The 16000-nt window shown below is 37.5% G+C and overlaps 1 protein-coding gene across 1 annotated transcript; it reads left to right on the top strand.

Moving 5' to 3' along the window:
• The first annotated feature begins 14011 nt into the window (after positions 1–14011).
• On the top strand, positions 14012–14465 carry LOC111420382 (uncharacterized). Its single transcript, XM_023053357.2, has 3 exons — positions 14012–14218; positions 14273–14380; positions 14431–14465. Exons 1-3 carry the CDS (start codon positions 14044–14046, stop codon positions 14463–14465), a joined length of 318 nt encoding a protein of 105 aa, XP_022909125.1. The 5' UTR covers positions 14012–14043.
• The last annotated feature ends 1535 nt before the right edge of the window (positions 14466–16000 follow it).

The raw sequence follows: 16000 nt of genomic DNA, 5'->3' as shown, positions 1-16000 counted from the left end.
AGACCTAAAGACTAGGCAGCACACTCTCAATAAAAATATCCTAACGCCACTAAAAGAGCAAGCGCTTGATAAATTAAGATCGCTTAAAGTTGTTCGGCACAAGATAGTTTCGCAAATTGCCCGACACGAACAAAACCGCTCGTTTTCCACCGCCCCAGCTAGATTTCTTAGACAGGCGGAAGCCCAAACTAAACATCCACCAATTGAAATGGTCGAACGATTCTGGAAACAACTGTATGGAGAAGCATCGAACTTCGAAGCCAACTCTCAAGCTGGCATCCGGCTTTTCTAAACGACCGCCCGCCGCCTGGTGGAAGAAGATGATGAGATGAGACATTGGAGAAGAAGAAGTAACCGGAGCCATTAAAGGCATGAGAAGCTATTAATGCCTACTGGTGGAAAAAACTAACTCCACGCATATTCACGACCTTCCTGAGAGGCACAGTTGAAAATCTGAACTGGATTGGGGAGGGCCGAACCATCCTCCTATACAAAAAAGGCGACCCCGAGCAACCTAACAACTATACGCCCATAACATGTCTCAATATCGTATATAAAATCCTCACGACTATCCTTCATGAAAGAATCCTTCAGCGAATCCAGCCCATATGGGAAAATATATATGAACACTTATTGACCGCTCAGTGTATCAAGATGCTAAGTACCACAAAAGAAATCTGTCGATTGCATGGATAGATTACAGAAAAGCCTTTGATTGTACGTCTCATAAGTCGTAAGTCCCAGTTGAAATCACAACGATCCTACGTCAGCTGATGTGTTTATGGACTATGAAAATACATCTAAAGTCCGGAAAAGTGGAGAACATCAGCACAAATACCATATAGACGAGGCGTATTTCAGGGCGACTCTCTGAGTCCTCTTAGTTTCTGCGTTTCATTACTCCCGCTATCCTTACTGCAATCCAACAACAGAAAACACAAAATAATGCACTTATTCTATCTTGATGACCTAAAAGTTTATGCTCAGTCCGAAAAGGAAATCAAAACGGCTTTAGAAACAATCCGTAAATATTCTACCGACATCAGAATGGAATTTGAAAAGTAATTTGAAAAGGTATGGAAAAGTGCGCTTATCACAACATCATCAGAGGGAAAAGCCATGTGGGCGATGAGATAGTTCTGGAGTGATGGCAACTACGACAGCATTGGGATAAAGTGTTCACATTGTCATCATCACGTTTAAAATTTGCCAAAGACATTTTATCTTCTAGAGACGAAATTCAAAGCAACTGATATCACTTTCGGAATTCTCTTTTGCCTTAATAACAATTTTCTGCTGACCACCTGTGAACCGCCGGCAGTAGCCAACATGGATCTATAAAACTCTGACGGTTTTTGATCACCCATTTGAGAATTTGATAGTAAGTCATCAAGACGTCTTTCTTCACTCAAAGAAAGTCTGTCAATCAAAATTAGTTTGAGTGACAAATACAAAATATCCGCCGGGGGACACTGCCCTGCTGTTAACCATATCAGATTCTCGATTTTTGGGTCGCAGTTTATTAATCGGATAAGATATAATATATGTACAAATAGAAAAAAATATAAAAAGGCAGTTCCGATTAAAGAGGGTCATGTCAGGTCGACCAAGTGACCAAGGCCCCTTTGTCGCACTGTTTTTATAAGAAGCATACTTACATATAACAAGCATACATATATAAATCCCAATCTCTGTCAGCCCCCAATCCTCCCCCCGGCTATGAAACCATTTCAAAATAAATAAAGAAGAAGAGTGCTCAGTCAACTTGCCGCACACTTAAATAAGCCCTAACCCTTGCCTTAAAGGAAATCAGAGAAAGACTCTTGAAGGAATCAGGTAGCCAATTGTATAAGTTGGGCATACAATACGTAAAGCAGCGTTTGAAAATTTCTAAGCGGTGGTGAGGTATCGTTACCGTATGTTTATGCCTAATATTAATATTATGGATATCTGTGCGAAATCTAATTTTATCATAAAGGTAAGGCGGATTTTTGTGTAAGATAATTTTGTGGTAGAGCAAGCAGTGAAGAGTCCTTCGCCGTGTCATGCTCAACCAACCAGCCCATGCCAGCGTATGTGATATGCGCTCCCTTCTACGGATACCATATATAAATCGCAGACAAGAGTTTTGTAACTTTTGAATTTTAGCAGTGTGAACGCTGTCAAGGCAGGAGTGATATATTACGTCACCGTAATTGAAGATGGACAACACCAAGGCATCACACAGATGCGTTCTAAGGTTCTGGTTCAAAATGTATCTGTTCTTGTAAAGCAACCTTAATGTAGAGTAAGCTCGCCGTAGAAGGGACCGAACATGCCCATCAAAGCGAAGGCGCTCACCAAATTTTTTACATTTTCTCCAAAGCTAAGACGACTTCCACCCATCACCGATTGCAAGTTAGTTTTTACAAACTCGGATGAAGCTCTATCCCCAAAAACCATAACCGATGACTTACTAGAATTAATCCGTAGACAAAGCTTGCCAGCAAGTTCTTCGACCTTAACTAAGTCATGATTAATTTTGCTTTCAGCGTCTTCCATATCACACAGTTTAAAGGAGTAGAGCAGTTGAGTATCATCAGCATAAAAGTATGGCATACAGTAATCCAAAACATTAGCGAAGCCAATTGTAGATATCAGATATAACAGAGGACCCAAAATAGAGCCTTGTGGGACACCCTATATAACATCTGCGGTATTGGATGTACCACCATTAAGTTTAACCAACTGCTTTCGTCCAGACAAATAACTTTGTACTAAATGAATCGAACCTAAAGATAAACCTACATAATGGAGCGCAGCCACTAAAGTATCATGATGTATTCTATCAAAAGCCTTAGAAAAATCCAAAAGTGTTAAGATAGTAACCCGTTTGTCATCAATTGCTTTGAAGATTTCATCCGTCACACCCAGAAGCGCAGTAGCGCTACTAAATCCCGGACGAAAGCCAGACTGGCAACTGGGCAACACATTATAATCATCAAGATGACAGCGAAGTCTGACCGCCATTACCCTCTCACAAACCTTGGATAATACAGGCAATATACTAATTGGCCTTAAGTCCCCCAATTCATGAGGATTTTGGATTTTTGGAATTGGAGTTACCAGGGCGTTCTTCCAAATATCAGGGAACACAGAACATTCAATGGAATAGTTAATTATATGGCACAAGAAGGGCAAAATTGTAGGACAACACATTAAAAGCATTTTAACACTTATGCCATCCATACCAATAGAGTTTGATTTGATACCACATAGAATATTGAAAATTTCAGTTTCATTTGTAAGAGAAAATGTTAGTTTTTCTGTAACTTGTGGAAGTATGTTATTCCAATAAAAGTTAATCAACTCAGCACATCCCGTTGAATTAGTTTGAGTGCTGAGAAGGAAATTATTAATAGTATCAGCATCAAAACCAGTATCAGTCAATACTTGAGTCTTATTTTTGACAACACCCAATTTCCTAAAACTCATTCAAAGATCACGAGATGATCGCTTCTGAAACAATGTGTTTAAAAACGCCTGTTTTTCTCTCAGAATGGCCGAGTTAGTGTAATTACGTAGTTGTTTATAATACTGGAAGTGATTGGGACACCTGCTCTGGCGGAATCTACTATAAGCCTGATCACGAAATCTCATAAGGAGCTTGATGTTATCAGTCACCCAAGGGCAATAGTTTTTACGGATGGAAACAGTACGCAAGGGCGCATGACGATCAAAAAGATTATGAATTGAATCAACAAAAAAGGCCACCTTATCATTAATGTCCTGAAATTGGAGTATCCGGTACCAGGGTACTGACAGCAAATCCGCAGAAAACATGTCCGAATTAAGGTGTTTGAAATCACGAAATGTAAGTTTCGGGTATACATTTTTTAATGTTCCATGCATCCCGAGATCAACGAACACCAAATTATGATCTGCAATATCATGAATAGGTCATGAACACCACTATTTTCAACAACTGCATCCTCAAAAACTATAACATGATCTATTAATGTAGCGGAACTATGGGTTATTCTTGTCGGGTCGGTTATAATTTGACGAAGATTAAACTGCTCAATCAATGAAATAAATCGCGATGATTGGACACCATCCAGAGTTAGTAAATTAACATTAAAATCTCCAAGACAAACAAAAGAATCCGATTGGACAGCAAACGAAGAAAATAATGGAATAGAATATTCCAACCCCTTCTCCTGTGAAGAAATCACGGAAGCCCTGAATGAAATGGAAATGGGAAAAGCCCATGGCTTTGATAGCATTCATGCTGAAACACAGTGTCAGATTTACCAGGTCATGGTTTGCAAAATTCTTCTCGGATATCCTTCAGATGGGAAATGTTCTCCATCAACTCAAAAACTAAACTAAAAACAAAGACTAACTATGTGAAAACAAGCTTTTAAAAGCAACTAAAAACATCTACTATACGATACTAATACATAAATTAATGCGAGCTATCCAATGCAGAAACATCACTGATTTTATCAATGCCATGCTATCTAGCAGATGCTTCCAAGTCATCATGAGCGACAAGACTAGTACCTAAATGAAATTGTACGATGACCTTCCACAAGGATCGGTGCTGGCCACCACATCAAACCACATCAAAAAAGTTGGGATACGCAAAGACTACTGAGCAAATTCTAACAAATGACCTGGCTACTAAAATATACCTTGAAGACAGAATTCTCAACACCCAAAATATCTAGGTGTCAGAACCCGAAATAACATCCAGCAAAAGTTGAGCGGCACCATATGGGGCTCCTCAGCGTCCACACTAAATAATGGATTAATGATTTTGAGATTAACCACAATTTGTCAACGTAATTACAAATTTTACTACACTTAAATTAAACTTTTTAATTATAAATAATAGTTAAAAAAAATTAATTTAAAATAATTCAAATTTCCCGCAAAAAAAATCGTAAAAAAAGGTCAAATCAAGTTCTGTTGTAACAGTTGGTAGCCTTGCCACTAAACCGTTTTGATCAGCTCCTATTCTAACAGAAATTTCTGCGTAAATCCATTATCATGTCTGATAAAAACAATGAAGAAGTTGCAGGAGCAGCAGAATCCGGTAACGATTCAACTAAAAGAAACATTGAAGAAGTTAGCGAAGTTACCGAAACTTCTCAAGCGAAAAAGATTAAGTTGGACGACAACCCAGCCGAAAATGTCGACGTTGTAGCCCAAACTTTACTCGAAAGTAAGTATTTTGTACTTATTACAAAGAAAAAGGATTAAATTTGAACTTTTTTAGTTGATACTACTTATTTACATTTCACTGATGCGGTGAAAGATATGAAGAATAAGAGGGCGGAATTCAATAAGAAATTCTTGAAGCTTAAGGAGAGGCTTGAAAATGCAAGTAACTTTTTATTAATATTTAACAATGTTATTTAAATTTTTTTGTTGCAGACTGGTGTGTTGAAAGAATACCCAAAACAACGTAATGAAGGTGACAACCCCGAATGAAGATAATTTGCAAAATAATTAGCATTATAAGAAACTCTATTTATTATATTTCATGTTGAGTTAAACTAAATAAATATTTTTCTATTATTCCCTTAAGTGATTTTAAACTGTTTGTAAGTTTTTTGAGGTTAGGTTGACTATCGTTGGAGTGCGCTAGGTTAATTTCAGTTGTTTTGAGGTTATGTTGTCATATTTTAGATATGGATTAACTCAAAGATACTTAACGCACCATCCTTTTTGAATTACAATGAGAAGGGTGGGATTGTTTTTATTCTTACTTTACACAGATTTTGTATTGGACCAATTAGCAGCTCAAATTTGCCTACCTTGAATTACTAAATTGCATTAGGATTGGGTTAGCTTAGGTGTTGGGCTACTTTGAGAATTGTTGAGTTTGGATTTAGGTTAAGGTGATCTGGAGATTGATTTTGTGGCTAAAATACTTTAGAATTGAGTTAGTTTGTTTTTGGGTTATGTTCTGATCGAGCTGCTTTGGAGTTAGGTTTTCTTAGTCGTGCTATTTGGTTAGCTTGGTGTATTTGGAAAAGACGCCATTAACATTAGGAGAAACTTGATCCCACAGAAAAAGGACAATCAAAGAAACGAAGTATGGAAGAGTGGAGGGTAAGATGGAGGCAAGGGAAAAGTTTGCAAGGATCTTTCAGTTCCATTTATCTCTACCCTCTTTTTTCATGCATTGATCTCTTTCCCAATTATAATCATTTATTTACAAATTATATTATTTTAATTATATGATTTACATATTTAATGCAGTATTAACAATAACATTTATATAAAAAAAAAACGAATCCATGCTTATGCTAAATTAGGGGGTGAATTTTCATCAAATAAATGATTCTTCAACATTTGCCCATCTGGAAATCCAAAATTTTCTTCCACGGCCTGTACCAAAAATCAAAACTACTTTATGCACACTTTGGGAAAGCAGCTTCTTACCTCAATGTACAATAAAAGTTGGTTATCCACATCGTCGGCTATTTCGTTGCATTTCTTCATTTCCTCCATCACCTTGGACATCTTTTCGCTAACTGAAATTGTTTGATATTACAACATATCTTCTCAAAAAGTTTATGATATACTCACTATCACGTACTCGGTTTTCCATGGTATCCATATTTTTAGAACTCTCTGCTACCTCCTCTTTCAATAACTGCCAGATGCATTCCATTGCAGTATCATTGCTCGACATTTTGATTAAGATTTGTTGCCTTAAATTAAAGCAGTTACGCCTAAAAGTTTTGAAAACGTGAACAATATGGACGTAACCATCAATTTTTGGAACGAATGGCTACACCAGGTGGCGCTTCAAATGACTTTTTTTAAGCAATACAAAAAAATTAAATCGAATTTAAATTAAAATGACTTATTTATTAATATACAAAGATATATTCATATAAACATATATACATAAGTATTAATTAGAATAAAATCAATTAAAATAAAAATTATTTTTTTTAATTATTAAAAAGACAAAAAGATGGCGCATATGTAATTAAACGAATTAGTATTAAAAATTAAATACAGTTAATAAAATGATTTGTTGAAATGTTTTACATCAAATATCAAAAAATGGTAACATAGCAATTTAGGTAAAGGTAATTTAAAGCAACATTAAAAGTACGAAATTAATAAATTAGCAAAAAAATTGATTTAATTAAAGGTTTATGATCAGTGAAAACAACGCATTGATTTCCATGCAGAAAATGTCTCTGTCAAAAGTTGAATAATTAATTTAGCTTGGTGTTAATTTTTTAGAAAAGAAAGCTAAAGGTCGTGTTTCGTTGTCTGATGTATGAGCAAGAACTGCTCCCATGGCAGTATTTGAGGCATCCGTTGTTAGAGAAAGCGTACCTTGTGGTGATGGATGAGCAAGGATGGCTGATTTAGCTAGTTCTTCCTTAGATGTTGTAAAAGAAATGTCGTATGTTCGACCATGTTGATATTAATTTCTGTTTTTTGGAATAAAGGGTATTCGATAGATTATAAATGTTTGAAATGTTGGGAATAAACCTATGATAGAAATTTATCATACCTAAAAACCTTTGCAATTGTTTCAACGTCGTTGGAGTTGGAAATTCAGAAATTGCGGTAATCCTGGACTGAGAAGGTCGGATTCCTTCGGCAGAAATAGGTCCTACGGTCGTGTTTCGTTGTCTGAAGTATGAGCAAGAACTGCTCCCATGGCAGTATTTGAGGCATCCGTTGTTAGAGAAAGCGTAGCTTGTGGTGATGGATGAGCAAGGATTTAGCTAGTTCTTTCTTAGATGTTGTAAAAGAAATGTGTTCAGTCGACCATGTTGATATTAATTTCTGTTTTTTTTGGAATAAAAGGTATTCAATAGATTATATAGAGGACCCAAAATGTTTGAATTGTTAGGAATAAACCTATGATAGAAATTTATCATACCTAAAAACCTTTGCAATTGTTTCAATGTCGTTGGAGTTCTTCGGCAGAAATGTGATGACTAAGAAAATCTAGAGAAGTTACACCAAGCACACATTTTGAAGGTTGAATAGAGATGTTGTAAGAACTTAATCTTTTGAATCATTGTTCTAAATGTTGGTAATGCTCTTCTTCGCTTTTACTGGCAACGAGGATGTCGTCCAGTTGGCCAGTCAGGCCAGTCAAAATGATTGCTACGGCACACAGAGGCGAAGCCCAACTGTCTGTAGCCAAGGGACCTAGACCTATGCCCCAGAAGACCGAAGTCGCTGGCTCCCCGAAGAGGCGGTCTAATTAAGAGTCAGTGCCCGTCCCGAAGGGCCAACACACCCCAAGGATGGCAATCACCGTATTCCTACTAGAAGACATGGTAGGGCTGCTCACAGCGTGTTCAATTCGGATGGGGCGCATGGAACAGTTGGGTGCAGCCAAGAAGACACGGAGTCCCGCTCCGACACGGATTCCGTGAGATCGACATGGTCATCTGAAATGTGCGAAGATTTAATGTCATGTTATAATCTCAGTGATCCCAATAAACGAGGGTATATGAAAAGACTACACACCCTCTGGATCGAATGGCTCGGTGGGAGCATTAAAGAAAAGAGGTTTTGAAGCCACTCCTCGTCCACCTGAAACACAAAAACACTCGAAGAAGAAATCATACCATCACAAGTAGAAGATGAAGTTGAAAATAAGTTCTACACTTACCTACAAACATCCAGAACCCACGATCGATAGGGAACTGTGCACTTTGGTACTTACCTGATGAATGTGACTTATGGACCCTTGACAGCTACGCCAAGACTGCTACGCCAAGACTGCTACACCAAGACTGCTACACCTGAAAGAGACAAACAAAAAAATAAGTATGTGAAAAAACAGAAAGAGAGATTGAAACAAATAGAGGGAAAGATAAAAATGTGGAGGAAGACAGCATCCCAGGTTGAATCAGTGATCCACCATATTAGACAGGGGTTACGCTTTACTAAGAACATCGCTAAAATTGCAAAAGACCTAAAGACTAGGCAGCACACTCTCAATAGAAATATCCTAACGCTAGTAAAAGAGCAAGCGCTTGATAAATTAAGATCGCTTAAAGTTGTTCGGGGCAAGATAGTTTCGCAAATTGCCCGACACGAACAAAACCGCACGTTTTCCACCGCCCCAGCTAGATTTCTTAGACAGGCGGAAGCCCAAACTAAACATCCACCAATTGAAGTGGTCTAGCGATTTTGGAAACAACTGTATGGAGAAGCATCGAACTTCGAAGCCAACTCTCAAGCTGGTATCCGGCTTTTCTAAACGACCGCCCGCCGCCTGGTGGAAGAAGATGATGAGATGAGACATTGGAGAAGAAGAAGTAACCGGAGCCATTAAAGGCATGAGAAGCTATTAATGCCTACTGGTGGAAAAAACTAACTCCACGCATATTCACGACCTTCCTGAGAGGCACAGTTGAAAATCTGAACTGGATTGGGGAGGGCCGAACCATCCTCCTATACAAAAAAGGCGACCCCGAGCAACCTAACAACTATACGCCCATAACATGTCTCAATATCGTATATAAAATCCTCACGACTATCCTTCATGAAAGAATCCTTCAGCGAATCCAGCCCATATGGGAAAATATATATGAACACTTATTGACCGCTCAGTGTATCAAGATGCTAAGTACCACAAAAGAAATCTGTCGATTGCATGGATAGATTACAGAAAAGCCTTTGATTGTACGTCTCATGGGCTAGTATTACATCTACTAGAAAAAATGAAAGTCCCAGTTGAGATCACAACGATCCTACGTCAGCTGATGTGTTTATGGACTATGAAAATACATCTAAAGTCCGGAAAAGTGGAGAACATCAGCACAAATACCATATAGACGAGGCGTATTTCAGGGCGACTCTCTGAGTCCTCTTAGTTTCTGCGTTTTATTACTCCCGCTATCCTTACTGCAATCCAACAACAGAAAACACAAAATAATGCACTTATTCTATCTTGATGACCTAAAAGTTTATGCTCAGTCCGAAAAGGAAATCAAAACGGCTTTAGAAACAATCCGTAAATATTCTACCGACATCAGAATGGAATTTGAAAAGTAATTTGAAAACGTATGGAAAAGTGCGCTTATCACAACATCATCAGAGGGAAAAGCCATGTGGGCGATGAGATAGTTCTGGACTGATGGCAACTACGACAGCATTGGGATAAAGTGTTCACATTGTCATCATCACGTTTAAAATTTGCCAAAGACATTTTATCTTCTAGAGACGAAATTCAAAGCAACTGATATCACTTTCGGAATTCTCTTTTGCCTTAATAACAATTTTCTGCTGACCACCTGTGAACCGCCGGCAGTAGCCAACATGGATCTATAAAACTCTGACGGTTTTTGATCACCCATTTGAGAATTTGATAGTAAGTCATCAAGACGTCTTTCTTCACTCAAAGAAAGTCTGTCAATCAAAATTAGTTTGAGTGACAAATACAAAATATCCGCCGGGGGACACTGCCCTGCTGTTAACCATATCAGATTCTCGATTTTTGGGTCGCAGTTTATTAATCGGATAAGATATAATATATGTACAAATAGAAAAAAATATAAAAAGGCAGTTCCGATTAAAGAGGGTCATGTCAGGTCGACCAAGTGACCAAGGCCCCTTTATCGCACTGCTTTTATAAGAAGCATACTTACATATAACAAGCATACATATATAAATCTCAATCTCTGTCAGCCCCCAATCCTCCCCCCGGCTATGAAACCATTTCAAAATAAATAAAGAAGAAGAGTGCTCAGTCAACTTGCCGCTCACTTAAATAAGCCCTAACCCTTGCCTTAAAGGAAATCAGAGAAAGACTCTTGAAGGAATCAGGTAGCCAATTGTATAAGTTGGGCATACAATACGTAAAGCTGCGTTTGAAAATTTCTAAGCGGTGGTGAGGTATCGTTACCGTATGTTTATGCCTAATATTAATATTATGGATATCTGTGCGAAATCTAATTTTATCATAAAGGTAAGGCGGATTTTTGTGTAAGATAATTTTGTGGTAGAGACATAAGCAGTGAAAAGTCCTTCGCCGTGTCATGCTTAACCAACCAGCCCATGCCAGCGTATGTGATATGCGCTCCCTTCTACGGATACCATATATAAATCGCAGACAAGAGTTTTGTAACTTTAGAATTTTAGCAGTGTGAACGCTGTCAAGGCAGGAGTGATATATTACGTCACCGTAATTAAAGATGGACAACACCAAGGCATCACACAGATGCGTTCTAAGGTTCTGGTTCAAAATGTATCTGTTGTTGTAAAGCAACCTTAATGTAGAGTAAGCTCGCCGTAGAAGGGCCCGAACATGCCCATCAAACCGAAGGCGCTCATCGAAAAATATACCCAAATTTTTTACATTTTCTCCATAGCTAAGACGAGTTCCACCCATCATCAATTGCAAGTTAGTTTTTACAAACTCGGATGAAGCTCTATCCCCAAAAACCATAACCGATGACTAGAATTAATCCGTAGACAAAGCTTGCCAGCAAGTTCTTCGACCTTAACTAAGTCATGATTAATTTTGCTTTCAGCGTCTTCCATATCACACAGTTTAAAGGAGTAGAGCAGTTGAGTATCATCAGCATAAAAGTATGGCATACAGTGATCCAAAACATTAGCGAACCCAATTGTAGATATCAGATATAACAGAGAACCCAAAATAGAGCCCTGTGGGACACCCGATATAACATCTGCGGTATTGGATGTACCACCATTAAGTTTAACCAACTGCTTTCGTCCAGACAAATAACTTTGTACTAAATGAATCGAACCTAAAGATAAACCTATATAATGGAGCGCAGCCACTAAAGTATCATGATGTATTCTATCAAAAGCCTTAGAAAAATCCAAAAGTGTTAAGATAGTAACCCGTTTGTCGTCAATTGCTTTGAAGATTTCATCCGTCACACCCAGAAGCGCAGTAACGGTACTAAATCCCGGACGAAAGCCAAACTGGCAACTGGGCAACACATTATAATCATCAAGATGACAGCGAAGTCTGACCGCCATGGCCCTCTCACAAACCTTGGATAATATAGGCCTATATAATTGGCCTTAAGTCCCCCAATTCATGAGGATTTTGGGTTTTTGGAATTGGAGTTACCAGGGAGATCTTCCAAATATCAGGGAACACAGAACATTCAATGGAATAGTTAATTATATGGCACAAGAAGGGCAAAATTGTAGGACAACACATTACAAGCATTTAAACACTTATGTCATCCATATCAATAGAGTTTGATTTGATACCACATAGAATATTGAAAATTTCAGTTTCATTTGTAAGAGAAAATGTTAGTTTTTCTGTAACTAGTGGAAGTATGTTATTCCAATAAAAGTTAATCAACTCAGCACTTCCCGTTGAATTAGTTTGAGTGCTGAGAAGGAAATTATTAATAGTATCAGCATCAAAACCAGTATCAGTCAATACTTGAGTCTTATTTTTGACAACACCCAATTTCCTAAAACTCATCCAAAGATCACGAGATGATCGCTCCTGAAACAATGTGTTTAAAAACGCCCGTTTTTCTCTCAGAATGGCCGAGTTAGTGTAATTACGTAGTTGTTTATAAAACTGGAAGTGATTGGGACACCTGCTCTGGCGGAATCTACTATAAGCCTGATCACGAAATCTCATAAGGAGCTTGATGTTATCAGTCACCCAAGGGCAATAGTTTTTACGGATGGAAACAGTACGCAAGGGCGCATGACGATCAAAAAGATTATGAATTGAATCAACAAAAAAGGCCACCTTATCATTAATGTCCTGAAATTGGAGTATCCGGCACCAGGGTACTGACAGCAAATCCGCAGAAAACATGTCAGAATTAAGGTGTTTGAAATCACGAAATGTAAGTTTCGGGTATACATTTTTTAATGTTCCATGCATCCCGAGATCAACGAACACCAAATTATGATCTGCAATATCATGAATAGGTTGAACACCACTATTTTCAACAACTGCATCCTCAAAAACTATAACATGATCTATTAATGTAGCGGAACTATGGGTTATTCTTGTCGGGTCGGTTATAATTTGACGAAGATTAAACTGCTCAATCAATGAAATAAATCGCGATGATTGGACACCATCCAGAGTTAGTAAATTAACATTAAAATCTCCAAGACAAACAAAAGAATCCGATTGAACAGCAAACGAAGAAAATAATGGAATAGCATATTCCAACCCCTTCTCCTGTGAAGAAATCACGGAAGCCCTGAATGAAATGGAAATGGGAAAAGCCCATGGCTTTCATAGCATTCATGCTGAAACACAGTGTTAGATTTACCAGGTAATGGTTTGCAAAATTCTTCTCGGATATCCTCAGATGGGAAATGTTCTCCATCAACTCAAAAACTAAACTAAAAACAAAGACTAACTATGTGAAAACAAGCTTTTAAAAGCAACTAAAAACATCTACTATACGATACTAATACATAAATTAATGCGAGCTATCCAATGCAGAAACATCACTGATTTTATCAATGCCATGCTATCTAGCAGATGCTTCCAAGTCATCATCAGCGACAAGACTAGTACCTAAATGAAATTGTACGATGACCTTCCACAAGGATCGGTGCTGGCCCCCACATCAAACCACATCAAAAAAGTTGGGATACGCAAAGACTACTGAGCAAATTCTAACAAATGACCTGGCTACTAAAATATACCTTGAAGACAGAATTCTCAACACCCAAAATATCTAGGTGTCAGAACGCGAAATAACATCCAGCAAAAGCTGAGCGGCACCATATGGGGCTCCTCAGCGTCCACACTTAGATTGACGGCATTGGGTCTGGTGTAATAACTTAAATAATGGATTAATGATTTTGAGATTAACCACAATTTTATTGCACTTAAAAATACGTTTATATTAAACTTTTTAATTATAAATGATAATTAAAAAAAATTAATTTAAAATAATTCAAATTTCCCGCAAAGAAAATCGTAAAAAAAGGTCAAATCAAGTTCTGTTGTAACAGTTGGTAGCCTTGCCACTAAACCGTTTTGATCAGCTCCGATTCTAACAGAAATTTCTGCGAAAATTCGTTATCATGTCTGATAAAAACAATGAAGAAGTTGCAGGAGCAGCAGAATCCGGTAACGATTCAACTAAAAGAAACATTGAAGAAGTTAGCGAAGTTACCGAAACTTCTCAAGCGAAAAAGATTAAGTTGGACGACAACCCAGCCGAAAATGTCGACGTTGTAGCCCAAACTTTACTCGAAAGTAAGTATTTTGTACTTATTTCAAAGAAAAAGGATTAAATTTTAACTTTTTTAGTTGATACTACTTATTTACATTTCACTGATGCGGTGAAAGATATGAAGAATAAGAGGGCGGAATTCAATAAGGAATTCTTGAAGCTTAAGGAGAGGCTTGAAAATGCAAGTAACTTTTTATTAATATTTAACAATGTTATTTAAACTTTTTTGTTGCAGACTGGTGTGTTGAAAGAATACCCAAAACAACGTAATGAAGGTGACAACCCCGAATGAAGATAATTTGCAAAATAATTAGCATTATAAAAAACTCTATTTATTATATTTCATGTTGAGTTAAACTAAATAAATATTTTGCTATTATTCCCTTAAGTGATTTTAAACCAAGGTCTATAGAACATAAGGTTACCCAATACCGATTCTCCTCCTCTGAGAGGCAAGGTGGGTCAGTGACGTAGCTGGTTCTATGAACAACACAACGCCCTTGTTTATAGATATATCTATAAACAAGGACAACACGATGCGAGGTTTAAATATTTTATATAGACTGTACCACAGTATAGGCACGTTGGCACGTATCTATCTTTTATTCTGACTGTATCGAACCAGTGACGTCAATTTGCGGGGTAATAATCGATACTACAGAGGCATAGGGAATGAGGTAACCTTATGTTCTATAAACCTTGATTTTAAACTGTTTGTAACTCTTTTGAGGTTAGGTTAGCTATCGTTGGAGTGCGCTAGGCAAGGTTTATAGAACATAAGGTTACCTCATTCCCTATGCCTCTGTAGTATCGTTTATTACCCCGCAAATTGACGTCACTAGTTCGATACAGTCAGAATAAAAGGTAGCCTATACACGTGCCTATACTGTGGTACAGTCTGTATAAAATATTTAAACCTCGCATCGTGTTGTGTTGTTCATAGAACCAGCTACGTCACTGACCCACCTTGCCTCTCAGAGGAGGAGAATCGGTATTGGGTAACCTTATGTTCTATAGACCTTGTGCGCTAGGTTAATTTCAGTTGTTTTGAGGTTATGTTGTCATATTTGGGATATGGATTAACTCAAAGATACTTAACGCACCATCCTTTTTGAATTGCAATGAGAAGGGTGGGGTTGTTTTTATTCTTACTTTACACAGATTTTGTATTGGACCAATTAGCAGCTCAAATTTGTTTACCTTGAATTACTAAATTGCATTAGGATTGCGTTAGCTTTGGTGTTGGGCTGCTTTGAGGATTGTTGAGTTTGGGTTTAGGTTAAGGTGATCTGGAGATTGATTTTGTTTCTAAAATACTTTAGAATTGAGTTAGTTTGTTTTTGGGTTATGTTCTGATCGAGCTGCTTTGGAGTTAGGTTTTCTTAGTCGTGCTATTTTGTTAGCTTGGTGTATTTGGGAAAGAGGCCATTAACATTAGGAGAAACTTGATCCCACAGACGACGACATCACAGAGAAAGGACAATCAAAGAAACGAAGTATGGAAGAGTGGAGGGAAAAGTTTGCAAGGATCTTTCAGTTCTATTTATCTCTACCCTCTTCTTTCATGCATTGATCTCTTTCCCAATTTTAAACATTTATTTAGAAATTATATTATTTTAATTATATGATTTACATATTCAATGCAGTATTAACAAAAACATTTATATAAAAAAAAAACGAATCCATGCTTATGCTAAATTAGGGGGTGAATTTTCATCAAATAAATGATTCTTCAACAATTGCCCATCTGGAAATCCAAATTTTTCTTCCACGACCTGTACCAAAAATCAAAACTACTTTATGCA

Source organism: Onthophagus taurus, chromosome 8 (assembly GCF_036711975.1).
Source record: "Onthophagus taurus isolate NC chromosome 8, IU_Otau_3.0, whole genome shotgun sequence".
In the NCBI taxonomy this organism is placed as follows: domain Eukaryota; kingdom Metazoa; phylum Arthropoda; class Insecta; order Coleoptera; family Scarabaeidae; genus Onthophagus; species Onthophagus taurus.
The sequence above is the reverse complement of the archived record's forward strand: the minus strand, read 5'-3'. Positions and strand labels throughout refer to the sequence as shown.